The sequence below is a fragment of the Mirounga angustirostris genome, unplaced genomic scaffold, assembly GCF_029215605.1.
Source record: "Mirounga angustirostris isolate CCGP_5_RB_7025 unplaced genomic scaffold, mMirAng1.0.hap1 SCAF_7, whole genome shotgun sequence".
Classification (NCBI taxonomy): Eukaryota; Metazoa; Chordata; class Mammalia; order Carnivora; family Phocidae; genus Mirounga; species Mirounga angustirostris.
Window position 1 is genome coordinate 12,380,845 of NW_026991715.1, and position 14,794 is coordinate 12,395,638.

Consider the following 14,794-nt stretch of genomic DNA (forward strand, 5'->3'; position numbering starts at 1 on the left):
TTCCTGTTTGGACATTCCATTCAATTTATTGGAATGCTTTTTGAAATGCTACATTACCATTATAATACAGAATGATGTAATACAGAATCTCACTTCAAGCAATTACCAGCCAAATAGTATCAGGGAAAATGGGACTTTCAGTCACAACATGAAATACATATAGACTCTAAGGCTATCCTATTATTTGAGTGTTTTCAAGTTAGAAAACAGATTATAAAAAACTCAAGAGGTCGCCAGGTTTACTGAGTGCTTCTGACACTGTAAAAGTAAGACACAAAATAACACCAGTTACAACCATTAGGGCTCACAATCATTTAAATGATGGGACTGCAAAGGGTTTATGACTCAATTGTCCAGAAGTTGTAAAATTCCTTCTGTTTCTCAATAAAATAATTCTAAACGACACACATTCTCTAAAGCAGCTTTCCAGTGTGTCAACATGCGTGCTCTCTTGGCTAGATGTTTGCCAGAAATGAGCAGGAATCTCTACTTTCCTCCATTATCATCTGGCAAAGTTGTAAAACCAAACTGCTTAACTCCTTCTGCCAGCTAGGCTGCCCCCTACTGGACTGTGTAGGACATAAAGCCAGCAGATCAACGGGACTAAGTTCCCTAACACTGTAGATCTAACTGTACACCCCATACCTCAGACAGACTGAACTTCCCTGAATACGCACAAAAAGAATCCTTTAGAAAACTGACTTTCACAGTGGGGAAAAAAAGCAGCAGAGTGTTCTGTCTACAAGTAAACAATTCCAGTCACTGAGAACTGGTAACAAAGAAGTTTACTACAGTCTTAGGCTCCTTTTTCAACTCCTTGGTGGCTGATCTGGAACAATAGTTCTAGTAATGGGTATACTGTAAAGCCAATCTTTTATGATGATTTGTGTATTAATACAAATCACATTTTTGTGAGTCCATCTACTCTATGGATTTCTTTATGCATAAACATGATTCATAGTAGATACATGCTGTGTAGATCACATACACAAGTCTCTTGTCACAAGTATCAACTTTTTCCAGAGCTGTTTGCTTTGTGAAGATTCATCTGGTTAGCAAGAGCTTTTTCTCTGTACTTCATCCCCATGCCTGAGATTTGCAGTAATGTAGGACCAGTTTACCATCACTGCCAAAGCACTACAAAAAGGAAAAAAAAAGGCAATAAATTAAACTCCATATAATTTCTATTATTCCTAGATGAAACTAAGGAAAAAAATGTTACGTGTATCATAAATATCCTCATCCATGTAAGTTATCTACAAGACTCTTTCAACAGATCCAGGTTACTCTTGGACACATCAGTAATCATAAATGTTTAATAAAATCTAGCATTTTGGGGCCCCTGGGTGGCTCAGTCATTAAGCATCTGCCTTGGGCTCAGGTCATGATCCCAGGGTCCTGGGATCGAGCCCCGCATTGGGCTCCCTGCTCCGCGGGAAGCCTGCTTCTCCCTCTCCCACCCCCCCTGCTCGTGTTCCTTCTCTTGCTGTGTCTCGCTGTCAAATAAATAAAATCTTTAAAACAACAACAAAAAACTGGCATTTTAGGAACGGGTGGGCTTGTCCCCTTCCTACATCTCTGATGACAAGGTATGTACTATTTTCTAGCAGTGGTGCTAGTGTGTACCTCAAAGGATTATGGCCACTAAACTGTAAGAATGTTGAATAAAGTCATTCTTGTTATGTAGCCCTTCCTTTTCAACATCTTGGGAGGCAGATCTGGATTACTGTACTTCAAAGTCATCTTCTGTTGGTATTATTCATTTGTTAATTCTTCCATCACTGTAATTTGAGATCCAATTATGTTCTGTTAGATATAACAAAGTAATCTCTTCTTTCATGACAGCTAAGAATGGCATATCATCTCTTAAAATGTTGAGTTTATGATGACATAACACAGACGTGCATACTCCATTAGAAAGCAAAGTACTGATGTATTACCTCATAGAGGGTTCCAACTTCCTGGTCTGGGGAGGGGGCAAAGGACTGATTCACATAAATAAACTGCAAGAAAGAAAAAAAGATGATTCATTTTTAATGGTATCCTGATTAATCTGCACTCTTCTGGGTTGTCAGCTATTTCAATTTGTCTTCAGAACTGAAAAAAAGCTTCCCCAGACTCCTTCTAATTCTAATAACTTACTCAACTAATGAGATCTCTCAAAGCTCCATCATATCTTTCCTATGGAGGACTAAAAGTAACAGAATTTCTGGTCCTAGAACAGTGGTTCCTAACTTTTTATAACTAAGAAACTTTTAAATATTGTCTTTACAAATAGCATTTGGAGGTTTATTCAAGAAAGTAATTATTGGAAATATTAATTTTTCCACTTACTCATAATAACGACAGAATTTCTCCGAATGAAATTCTACACATAGTCCCAAATCAAGAAATTTAATATTTGAGCTACTTGTGCATTTTTTTGGAGGGGGGGTGAATGACACAAATGGTTGGAGATATATGTATATATATATTTTTTTAATCTTTATCACCTTTGGTTTTTTGAGAGACTTTTATTTATTTATTTGACAGAGAGACACAGCGAGAGAGGGAACACAAGCAGGGGGAGTGGGAGAGGGAGAAGCAGGCTTCCCGCGGAGCAGGGAGCCCGATGCGGGGCTCGATCCCAGGACCCTGGGACCATGACCCGAGCCGAAGGCAGATGCTCAACGACTGAGCCACCCGGGCGTCCCTACCTTTATCACCTTTGAAAACTCTCAAAGGTACTGAGCTTCAGGCAGAGTACCACTACTAAGTCACTTTCAGCCATGTGACGTTAAAAAAAACAAAGTAACATAAATGAAGTAAAAAAGTAACAAAGCCTTATTCTTTAAAGGATTCACTGTTCAATGTTTCAGTTTAGTCTATTTTTACTAAAACATTTCTAGTACTTAAAACATTTCTGGGGACACCTGGGTGGCTCAGTCGTTAACCATCTGCCTTCTGCTCAGGTCATGATACCAGGGTCCTGGGATTGAGCCCCGCAATTGGGCTCTCTGCTCAGTGGGGAGTCTGCTTCTCCCTCTCCCACTCCCCCTGCTTGGGTTCCCTCTCTCGCTGTGTCTGTCAAATGAATCTTAAAAAAAAAAACAAAAAACCCCCCCCACATTTCTGGGGGTGCCTGGGTGGCTCAGTTGGTTAAGCATCTGCCTTTGTTTAGCTCAGGTCATGATCTTAGGGTCCTAGGATCAAGTCCCACATGGGGCTCCCTGCTCAGCGGGGAGTTAGCTTCTCCTTTTCCCTCTGCCCCTCCAACTGCTTACGCACTCTCTCAAAAATAAAATAAAATCCTTAAAAAAACCGAAAACAAAACCAAAAATCATTTCTGAAGATCCTGAAACAAAAGGCCACAGTGTCAAAGTGGCTTTTGATAATTTTCTTTTTAGAAAACAAAAAAACATTATTTGCAGGTAACATTCAATTTTCCTTTGTAATCAATTTCTAGGACTAAAATTTCCTGGGCTTAACATAGTCTTAAAAGAAAAAAAACTGTATTGCAATAGTTAGTTGAGAGATACTACACGGGTCACCAGCTATTACAAGAATAAATATTGCTTCCATTTCTCCCCGAGGCAATACAGTGTGGTAATTAAGAATAGACGCTCTACTGAGACAGATCTAGGTTTGAATCTTGGCTCCAAATACAAATAACCTTTCTCACTCTGTTTCCTTATTTGTAAGTGTACAAAATAACAGTACCTGTGCTTCATGGGGCTGCTGGGAAAGATAAAATGAGATTAAGACACATCATGTATCAGTGCCTGGTATATGTACTCAATAGACACTAGTTATTACTTTATTTCAAAATAGTCCATGCTTAATTATCAATTCATTGTTAAGACTGAGTAATGTTCTAACATAAAAACTCAGAAGAGAAATCAGTGTGCATTTTAATGTGAATTTCCTATAATACATAATAATTTGTGTTTAGTTCCTGGCACTTTGAGTGGACAGAGATTTTACTCCTGGTACATTTTAAATTAGGATGAAGACTCTCAATGACAGTTTACTTCAGCAAATAGTCAACGAGTGTCTCCTATGTGCTAGAAACTGCACAAAGTATGGAACTATGAAAATTACTATGATCTCTTCCCTCAATGAGCTGTTGATCTAATGGAGAGGCAGACACACCAACAGAGAATACAGATGGGACAAGTGCACATAACAAGGTGTACAGTACACAGAGATGTGGCATTCGTTCAGCCTAGCATAAAGGCCAGAGAAGTTTCCTGGAGGAGATACCTGAGAAATAAACAGGATTTAACTAGGTGAAGAGAGTAATAAGGGCTCTGGAGGCAAATGGGGCAGAAGTAAGGAGTGTCAGTGTAGAGTAGATGTAGAGAACTACAGGAACTCAACGTGGTTCGTGTTAACAGGAGTTAGCAATTGAAAGCAACTCATAAAAAAAGCAATACACCTAATTTAAAATTCCATGAAAGTAAAATTGTTCACAATGCAATCTTTTGCTGAACGCTACAACTCGGGAAGATAAAATTATTTTAAAAAATGATTTTGTTTTTAAACCGCTGGTCTTTACTTTCATCGTTATGAAGCTCTTTCTGTAGTAGCTTCCTCAGGAAAGGTTCATGGGAACAATTCCAAGTTCTTGCACATTGCTAACAGTTTATGTCTATTAAAATCAGTTTTTGGGGTGCCTGCGTGGCTCTGTCAGTTAAGCATCCAACTCTTGGTTTTGGCTCAGGTCATGATCTCAGGATCTTGCTATCAGCTCTGAGTTGGGCTCTGTGCTCCAGTGTGGAGTCTGCTTGAGATCTCTCCTCCCTCCCCCTGTGCATTTCCCCGGCTCGCATGCACACGCCCTCTATCTCAAATAAATACTTTAAAAGTCAGCTTTGTTGAATATAAAATTCTTATCTCACAATTTCTTTCCTTATAACTTTGCTATCAACATTTGATGATAATCTAATTTTCTTTCAAAGTCATATCCTCTTTTTTTCCCCTATATGTCCAAAGAAGTTTTTTCTTTTTATTTCAAGCCTAGTTAATCTTACCAGAGTATTTCTTGGTGCTTGTTATTCTTTGTTGATATTCTCAAGTAACTTTTCAATATGTAGTTTCAAATTTTATTAAGAAATTTCCCTTGATTTATACTTTTATTTGTCTTGTTCCTTTGCTTTTTCAGGAACTCCTGTTATCCGTATGTTCACTTTCCTTTGTTCATACTCAATTATTTGCCTCCGTTTCTGAAATCTTTTTTTACCTTTCTTTTTGATTAAAAAAAATTGGCCTTTACTGGGCTCCTGTGTGGCTCAGTCAATTAAGTGTCTGACTCTTGATTTCATCTCCGTGTTGTGATATTGAGCCCTGTGTGGGGCTCTGCACTGGGCGTGGAGACTGCTTAAAATTCTCTCTCCCTCTCCCTCTGCCTCTCTCCTAAAAAAAAAAAAATAGCTTTTTGCCTTCTGTTTTTCCTAAGGCATTCTCGGTTATTTGCTCTTATGCTTCTCCTACTTGAATCTCTCTTTTTTTTTTTTTTTTTTTAAGATTTTATTTATTTATTTGACAGACAACACAAGTAGGCAGAGGGAGAGTGAGAAGCAGGCTCTCCACTGAGCAGGGAGCCTGACGTGGGGCTCGATCCCAGGACCCCGGGATCATGACCTGAGCCGAAGGCAGACGCTCAATGACTGAGCCACCCAGGTGCCCCAAGATTATATTTATTTATTTGAGAGAGAGTGAGAGAAAGAAAGAGAGAGAGAGAGCATGAGCGGGGGGGTGGGAGGGTGCGGGGGGCCAGAGGGAGAAGCAGGCTCCCCGCTGAGCAGGGAGCCCGATGCGGGGCTTGATCCCAGGACCCTGGGATCCTGACCTGAGCTGAAGGCAGCCGCCTAACCGACTGAGCCACCCAGGCGCCCCTCAAATATCCATTTCTGAAATAACTTTTATTTATAATTCCTTCCCTGAGCTCTGTCACTTCAATTGAGTTTTTCTAATGCTGATTTCTGTTGTTCTTTTACATCTTGCATCATTTCCTTACTGTCTTTTAGCTCGTTTTGAAATATTAAGTTACAGTTACTGACTTGTACTACAGGCACATCTTTCTGGCACGCCTTCATTGTCTTTAGAAATGTTATGTTTCTGGGCGCCTGGGTGGCTCAGTTGGTTAAGCGACTGCCTTCGGCTCAGGTCATGATCCTGGAGTCCCGGGATCGAGTCCCGCATCGGGCTCCCTGCTCAGCAGGGGGTCTGCTTCTCCCTCTGCCCTCTTCCCTCTCGTGCTGTCTCTCATTCTCTCTCAAATAAATAAAATCTTTAAAAAAAAAAAATCTTTAAAAAAAGAAATGTTATGTTTCTTTCTTATAACACTGTATGGGATTTAACACTCTACTTCTCCATTTTTTTTTTTTTTTTTAAGATTTACTTATTTATTTGAGAGACTGAGCGCACGAGTGGGAGGGTCTGAGGAAGAGAGAGGAAGAATCTCAAGCAGACTCTGTGCCAAGGGCAGAGCCTGACATGGGGCTCGATCTCACGACCCTGAGATCGGGACCCAAGCAGAAACCAAGAGTCAGACGCTTAACCAGCTGTGCTACCCTGGAGCCCCTCCGTTGCTTATTTTTATATGTAATTAGTTTTCTTCAACTTTAGCTTTCCACTCTGTTCCCCTCCACTTTATCTGGTCTTTCTCTCTCCTTCTTCTCTCCTGTTCCTAACCCTGTTCAATTTTGTTTCACTTCCAGAAGTTCCTCCTCAGTGTGGGGTCTTGTCCTGCAAGGAGCCCTACTGAGTCTGTTTGGAGAACCCTCTGGGGCTAGACTGCTCCAGCCCCTTCAGTCCTCCTTGGGGCAGATGCATTGTAAACAACTGCTACCAGAGAGCAGCAAACCCTCTCATTTTCAGCTACCATACTTAAATTGGCCTGCTCTACTTCCCAGTGAATACCGGCTGGCTATATTAGGTTCTCCTTCTCTCAATGCTGCCGGGTGCCAATCCTGTTGCTTTTTTCAGTACATTTGGTGATACCATGCATTTTAGGGTTCATGAGGATACTCCCTTATCTAGGTTTGTTATAAATACTGATCAACTGTTTTTTGGTTTTGCTGTCTAGTCAAAAGCATTTTTGTGGGAATCTGAAGATCCAATCATGCCTCTGACACCACTGCTATCTTCACAGAATCCCTAGCATTATATTTTCCTTAACATCCATTTTGCTTAAAATACTGTGGGGTAGAGCTAGATGAAAGTCAGATGTGAGTTCTAGTTCAGTCTAGGAAAGTGACAAAATGATTCTACTTTTGTTTCTTATTGCTTAAATGGAAAGAACTAATCAGATTCACTACAAAGGTTTAAAGTTGAACCGCATGAGTGACTCCTCATGTCGGTTAAGCATCTGCCTTCAGCTCAGGTCATGGTCCCAGAGTCCTGGAATCGAGCCCTGCATCGGGCTCTTTGCTCAGTGGGTAGCCTGCTTCTCCCTCTCCCTCTGCTGCTCGTGCTCTCTCACTCTCTATCTCAAATAAATAAATAAAATCTTAAAAAAAAAAAAAATCCCATTAAAAAAATAAAGTTGAACCACATGAAATTGCTATTTTTCTATGTTATAATGGTTGACTGATGGCAATTTTACATGGTTCAACCTAATACAAATTGCTATCCATCAAGTCCTTTCAGACTACAGAATATAGGCAACACAAAGAGTCAAGGCTCTTAACATTAACATAGGACATACCATCGTTTCATCTTCTTTTCATAAACTTCTTATAGTAATGCCTTAATTCTGTGGTACTCTTCTGGTTTTCTATTTCACCAACTCTTCAGGCTGCACCCTTAGTACAGATAGCCTCTACTCATTTCTCTCAAGTCTATGGCTTCAGTCCCGTAACTTTTCCATTTAGACTTGGATGCTAGTCAAGTCCTCTGCTCCTGAGGTTTTAGCTACCATATGCATCCATCTCTGGCATTTCTTTAATTAAATTCTATATGGCACACTTATAAAACATGATTTTCTCACTCTAGTTGATCACAAAGGCAACTTCCTCTGGAGGAATCTTTGGCTCTATGCGACTCCTGCCTCAAATACCTTCTAGTGATTGACCTACCAGGCACTTACTTTTGTACCTATAATCCTTTCAGGAGAGCCACTTATAGCCAAACTCTTAGGTCAGTTTCTTCCTCCTCAATGACAGAAAGAAACAAATTCCAACACATACCACTTTAATAAATTAATTCACTCATTTTATGCATTCTTACTTCTAAGTTCATAAGCAACTATATCCCTCCCCAACACTAATACATACAAATCTTAATTTGTATTTTAAAAATACTTAATGATTCTTCATTACCTAACTACTCATAGACTACCCATGTTAGTACTGACCAAGATTGTGATCTGCAGATAAAGGTGTCTGATATATTACTTATAACACGTGACAAAAAAAAATACCAAATACATGTAGCCATTTAAAATTCTGTAGTAAAATACCAAGATAAAAACCAGTGGCATTTAAAACACTAATCCTTACAAACACCACCACAAAGTGCTTACCATGTACTGTACTATGAAATAGGCATCTCTCTCAGTTCTTCCATGACGTTGCAAAAGATATATTGCTTACCTCAAGAATACTGGAAAGGAACACTGATAGCAAAACAAATTTTAAAAATCCCAGAACTTCTCAGGCGCCTGGGTGGCTCAGATGGTTAAGTGTCTGCTTTCGGCTCAGGCCATGATCCCGGAGTCCTGGGATCGAGTCCCGCATCTGGCTCCCTGCTGGGCAGGGAGCTTGCTTCTCCCTCTGCCTCTGCCTGTCTCTCTCTCTCTCCCTGTCTTTCATGAATAAATAAATAAAATCTTTAAAAAAAAAAAAAATCCCAGAACTTCTCTGTACCAATGTTTTATGAGAGATCTTTCTGCATGGTCAGTCAATGAGAAAAAAACAAACAAACCAATATAGTAGGTAAAAAAGTGGTTTGCACCATAAAAGCAAATCTAAAAATCATTTCATTTCAGAGTTCCACAGAGAATTCAATAAAGTACAGAAATCCCATCAACAAAAGAAATAAAGACATTACTAAAGGAACATATGTGGCTCCATATTCATTTCTGTGTACAACAATTATTCATAGTTGCCTAGGAACTACTGTGAATTTATGTAGGGAAATGATCACCGTTGCTTTCATACCAACTGTTCAGAGGCCACAAGCTTAAGGAATTTTTTGATGAAGTCAATGAGTCCTTGAATGGTTCGGGTTCGCTCTACAGCCCACTTCTTTGTTTTCATTATAGGGGTGTCTCCCACAGCCTTCAACAGGACATCAACTGTCAAAGAAAAAAACACTGGCAATTACAATGAACGATCCAAAGAAAATGTGATATAAAAGACTTCAGAAAACTTAAACCTTTAATCAATATACAGTTTATGTATTTATGATACTGGAAGCATGTCCAAGATGTAGAAATGTTAGGTAATATGCTTTCTCATGCTTTTGTGGATTTTTTCCCTTGATTCTACAGTCCCACAAAGGTCTCCCCATGAAACTGCATTTTAAAAAATGCATTTGGACATAACAGGCAATTCCAAAGAAATAAAGATAGAAGAAGAAAAGATAGTAGAAAAGAAAATAAGAAAGAAAAATACATAAGATAATGTTATGTTCCTTTTCAATGGCCAACCTAGTAAAATTACAAGGGTATAGACAATATTACTGTTAGGAGGGGCGCCTGGGTGGCTCAGTCAGTTAAGCATCTGCCTTCAGCTCAGGTCATGATCCCAGGGTCCTGGGATCGAGCCCCATGTCAGGCTCCCTGCTCAATCGGGACCCTGCTTCTCCCTGTTCCCTCCCCCACTGCTTGTGCTCTCTCTTGTTATCCCTCTCTTTCAAACAAATAAAATCTTAAAAAAAAAAACATTACTGTTGGGAAAACACAATTGTATGTATACCCTTTCTGGAGAACATTATGGTAATAGATATCCAAATACTTCCAGATATACTTCGGCTCAATAACACTTCTAGGAATCTAGTCTAAGAAAATAATGAGATGTGAAGAGAAGGATTTCACCTTTGTTGAAGATTTTATTTTTACAGGAAAAAAACCAAAGAACAAAAAACCAAAACCTTGGTAAACCTAAATATCCAGCAAGGATATTCAGAAGATTGGTTAAATAAAGCATATTACACTCTATGATAGAATTTATATAATATAGTAAAGCACAAAATTCTAAATTCCCTGGGTTCAAAATCCTGCTTCTATCACTTGCTAGGGATATATATAGGGACAAGTTTTTTTTTTTTTAATTTTTTTTAAGATTTTATTATTTATCTGAGAGAGGGATAGAGCACAAGCAGGGGGAGCAGCAGAGAGGGAGAAGCAGGCTCCCCGCTGAGCAGGTAGCCCGATGCAGGGCTCGATCCCAGGACCCCGGGATCATGACCTGAGCCGAAGGCAGACGCCTAACTGACTGAGCCACCCAGGCGCCCCTATAGGGACAAGCTTTTAATCACCCTGTGCCAGTTTCTCCATTTGTAAAATGAGGATATCACCTACCTCACAAGGCTGTTGTGAGGATTAAATTAGTTAATACATGTAAAGTACTTAGAATAGTATCAGCTAATAACTCATACTCACTGAACCCTAAGATTATTAAGCTGCCACTAGAGAAACATACTATAAAAGCATACTTAACAGTATGACTAAGTTATCAAAATGTACTAAATACAAAACAGCAATGTACAATAGAATATCAATTTCATTAAAACCACCACAAACACATGTTCACAGAAATGTGGAATATGAACCAAAATGCTACTTCTCAGTAGTGACATTATAGACGATCACCTGATTTTACTTGTGCTTTTTGTAACCACCAAGTTTTCTACAATAAACTTAATATTATGTAATAAAAAGTATTAAAAAAAAATACAACTAGGAGCCAAAAGATATCAGACAGAGAAATCAAGTTTCAATAATCCAGACAGGGATGCCTAGGTGGCTCAGGTGGTTAAGCGTCTGCCTTCGGCTCAGGTCATGGTCCCAGGGTCCTGGGATCGAGCCCCCCATTGGGCTCCCTGCTCAGCGGGAAGCCTGCTTCTCCCTCTCCCACTCCCCCTGCTTGTGCTCTCTCTGTCTGACAAATAAATAAAATCTTAAAAAAAATAAAAAAAAAAATCAGACATCTACAATCAAAAGTGACACTGAAAGCAAAATGGTGTACTGCTGCCCCCTAAAGTTAGCTCCATGCTACTACATCTTCCCTGTTTCGTTCTTTGGTGTTAAAAATTGAGATTCCCACCAGGTCAATGCAATCAATTTATTTAAGTTTGCCCCTGGAACGAAGGTACCTAGAACACAGGACACATACAATTTATCTTCCTGAAAGTTTATCTTCCTTTTTCCATTTAATAATTATAACTTCAGTTATTTAAATATGAATGAGCTGGGAGATAACAGAGATGATTTTGGTTGACTCAGCTTCCATACCTCCCTTAATCCCTTGGGACCTGGGTATTTCAGCAAGTGAGGCAGGAAATATTGTGAGTTATATATACACTGAGGGAGAAGAGCGGGAAGGCAAGAAGCTAGAGAAGGAAAGTTACTTACTGTAGTTATAGCTGTAACTTTTTTTTTAATTCTAAAGGTGATTTGCTTAGAGTTCTCAACTATAGCTACACATCAGAATTAACATTTACGGGCGCCTGGGTGGCTCAGTTGGTTAAGCGAGTGCCTTCGGCTCAGGTCATGATCCTGGAGTCCCGGGATCGAGTCCCGCATCGGGCTCCCTGCTCGGCGGGGAGTCTGCTTCTCCCTCTGACCCTCCTCCCTCTCATGCTCTCTCTCATTCTCTCTCTCTCAAATAAATAAATAAAAAATCTTAAAAAAAAAAAAGAATTAACATTTACAAGAATACAGGTATCCACATCGATTACATTAGAATCTTCTGGAAGTAGTGCATTGGTAAGGTCGAAAGTTCTCCCAAGTAATCCTAATTAGTCCCTAAGAACCAACAACCTTGGTCAGCTTCAGGAATCTTTATTCTTCTGTAGCTTAAACTAAAGGTGGAGCATATGAAATATTGAAGCTTCTTCCATCAGAAGAGGTCCTCAAAAAAGGACAGTAACTTCAAGGAAGAAATTCAATGGCTAGAAACTAAGTTTTCATCACAGAGGCAAACTCAAATGCCCAAGGGCCAGAAAATGAAAATACTATTTTTCAACGGTGGTTTAAGGAAAAAGAAAACTATGCAGACCAAAGAAAACATGCCATATAACCTGAGGCCGTATCTGGGTTACGGGCCATTAATTTTTTGCCTCTGTTTTACTCAGCTATCTTCAGGGTCAAGTAGTAAGCTTTTGACTAAGGCTGTCAAAGTCAACCCCCAGGGGCGCCTGGGTGGCTCAGTTGGTTGAGCGACTGCCTTCGGCTCAGGTCATGGTCCTGGAGTCCCGAGATCGAGTCCCGCATCGGGCTCCCTGCTCGGCGGGGAGTCTGCTTCTCCCTCTGACCCTCCTCCCTCTCATGCTCTCTGTCTCTCATTCTCTCTGTCTCAAATAAATAAATAAAATCTTTAAAAAAAAAAAAAAGTCAACCCCCATCCCCGCCCCCGCCAAAAAGCGAACAAACAAAAAAACCCTCAACAACAAAAAACCCTGGAAAAGTCTGTTTCTGCTTATAGTAAAATGAGGGAAAAAAGAGCGCAAGAATCTGTAAAAATCATGGAATTCTTCAGAAAGACTCTAGTGCTTCTTTACAGAAATAAGCACAAGTTTCTGTTACTCTTCTAGGGCATCACGTGGAAATGGCAGAATAAGTTTCCCCCCCAAAGGTAGACGTGGTCTGACTTCAAAGGGAGAGAATGCCATACCCATACTTTAAAACTCTGAACTGAGAAAAACCGAGGCCTAGGGTCAACCGATCCGAATCGTAACGCCGATGTGAGGATACACAGAATGCCCAAGGACAAGTGACTTCCTTAGGATTTTCCGTATTTTACAATGGCGAACCAATTCTCAAGCAATTGATTGAGGACTAACGCAAGCAATGAAATGACTCGCTTCTAAAGGTTGCAAGTGGTGTGGGGTAGGGCGGAGAAGGCGATACCTATGCCTTTGGTTTTCTCTTACCACTCTTCATACTTGGTAAAATTTCAGGGGTTTTTTTTTTTGGTACAAGGAGTGAATTCACACGCAGTTCGTAAAATTTCAGGGTTTTTTTTTTTTGGTACAAGGAGTGAATTCACACGCAGTTCGTAAAATTTCAGGGTTTTTTTTTTTTGGCACAAGGAGTGAATTCACACGCAGTTCGTAAAATTTCAGGGTTTTTTTTTTGGCACAAGGAGTGAATTCACACGCAGTTCGTAAAATTTCAGGGTTTTTTTTTTGGCACAAGGAGTGAATTCACACGCAGCTCATGTAAGAAACAGCGAACTTGCCGCAAGGCGTGGATTCTAAGCCAGTCTTGCTACCGACCATCCCTCACACCTTAAGTCATTAATCAAATAATTACGTCCCATATTAAGCCCCCGGAGCCACCCGAGAGCCCACTCAGCTCCCACCTTCGAAGAGCCCGCAGTCTGGCCAACTCCGAGGAAGAGTGGAACGCAGCCCAACAACGACTGTGGCGGCCAAGGACCCGCGCCGCACCGCGAAGGTGCGTCCAGACACGGCTCCCCCGCGAGGCTCTCAACTCAAAGGTCGCGAAAGCCGAAAACCACACTTCCTCTCTCCTCACTGGTCGAAAGCCACGACTGGGACCGGCCCTCCTCTAAATTTTGCTCCTTTACTGGCCGCCAGGGACTAGTCGGACGCAATCTAACCCTCCCGCCTCTGCCTAGAAAGAAACTGCTCTCAAAATTACTTTTTTTCTTGGTGTCGCCGGCAGGTTCCTCCGTCCCCGGGGAGACCGCGGCGGAAGAAGGGGGCTCCGGAGTGGCCGTTTCCGGGGAGACCTCCGTAGGTCCTTCGCCATCAGCAGCAGTTGAGGGAGGTAGCTGCAACGCGGACTCCGGTTCCTCAGCCATCTTGCTCAGTGGAAGGCGAGGGCGGAAGTGGTGGCTCGGCGGGTCCAACAGTGGGCGGGCTTTACGCCGGTGGCGTCGCTAAGGAGGAGCCGGGTGGTGGTGGGGGGAAGCCAACCCAACGGGGAAAGTTGGGAGTTGTCGGTTGGTCCTCCACGTGGAACCTGTCGCAGAGCCCTGACTGCTAAGAGCGCAACTACGCTTCGCACAGCAACAATCCTCCGGAAGAAGTCTGCGAACCACGTACCAACAATCCTCCGGAAGAAGTCTGCGAACCATGCGCCGCCAAGTGCGCATGCGCCTCTCCGACTAGCGGGCTCGGGGCCGGAGATGTTTCCGCTTCCCTTCGCGCCGGCCCCGCCCCGGCCCCGCCCCGCGGCTCGGGAGCGCGCGCGCGCGCGTGCGGGAGGGGGCGGGTGGGGAAAGATCGCCGGCGAGATCCCGAGGCGAGGCTCGCGCGCCCGCCCCCGCCCTGGCCCCCAGCGCCCACCCGGTCGGCCCGGCTCAGCCATGATCAAGGCGATCCTCATCTTCAACAACCACGGGAAGCCGAGGCTCTCCAAGTTCTACCAGCCCTACGTGAGTATCCCGGCGCTGCCGATCCGCGCGAGGGGGAGTCGGTGGCGGCTGGCAGCGCCCTCAGGGCGACCCCTCAGGCGCGCCGCGGCCCTCCGCGCACGCCCGGCCGCCTCGCGCCCCCGGGCTGTCAGCCTCCCGCCGGGGCAAGCGGGATGCCCCCCTCCCGCCGCGCTTCTGTCCTCCGACGTGGCTCTGCCCCGGCGGCTCCTGCGCCCGTCTGTGGGCTGGGCGGCTTCCCCGCG

General features: G+C 42.4%; 2 protein-coding genes across 5 annotated transcripts in view; one reads left to right on the forward strand and one right to left on the reverse strand.

The window, feature by feature from the left end:
* ATG12 (autophagy related 12) lies at positions 1-13,976 on the reverse strand. 3 transcript variants are annotated; one of them, XM_045891249.3, is made up of 4 exons: positions 13,814-13,976; positions 9,144-9,280; positions 1,941-2,003; positions 1-1,137 (listed from the first exon to the last, which is right to left on the reverse strand). In XM_045891249.3, exons 1-4 carry the CDS (start codon positions 13,974-13,976, stop codon positions 1,078-1,080), a joined length of 423 nt encoding a protein of 140 aa, XP_045747205.1. In that variant the 3' UTR covers positions 1-1,077. The 3 variants fall into 3 exon arrangements, with proteins under 3 accessions (XP_045747205.1, XP_045747213.1, XP_045747221.1); XM_045891257.3 differs by lacking the exon at positions 1,941-2,003; XM_045891265.2 differs by lacking the exons at positions 1-1,137; positions 9,144-9,280 and having other exon boundaries at positions 1,942-2,003.
* Positions 13,977-14,303: 327 nt separating this feature from the next.
* The window catches only part of AP3S1 (adaptor related protein complex 3 subunit sigma 1), a 72,987-nt gene continuing 72,496 nt past the window's right edge, over positions 14,304-14,794 (forward strand). For both annotated transcript variants that reach the window (XM_045891239.3, XM_045891223.3), the window contains exon 1: positions 14,304-14,552. In XM_045891239.3, the coding sequence (XP_045747195.1) occupies positions 14,304-14,552 (249 nt within the window). The remainder of the gene's footprint in view (positions 14,553-14,794) is intronic.

Bases quoted from the DNA above. Each gene is read 5' to 3' on its own strand.
- ATG12 (XM_045891249.3), bottom strand. From the start codon at position 13,976: ATGGCTGAGGAACCGGAGTCCGCGTTGCAGCTACCTCCCTCAACTGCT. The intron at 2,004-9,143 runs GTATGAAAGCAA...TCTTTCTTGCAG, and splicing joins TTGTGGCCTCTGAACAGTTG to TTTATTTATGTGAATCAGTC. The intron at 1,138-1,940 runs GTAATACATCAG...TCCTTTTTGTAG, and splicing joins AAGTTGGAACCCTCTATGAG to TGCTTTGGCAGTGATGGTAA.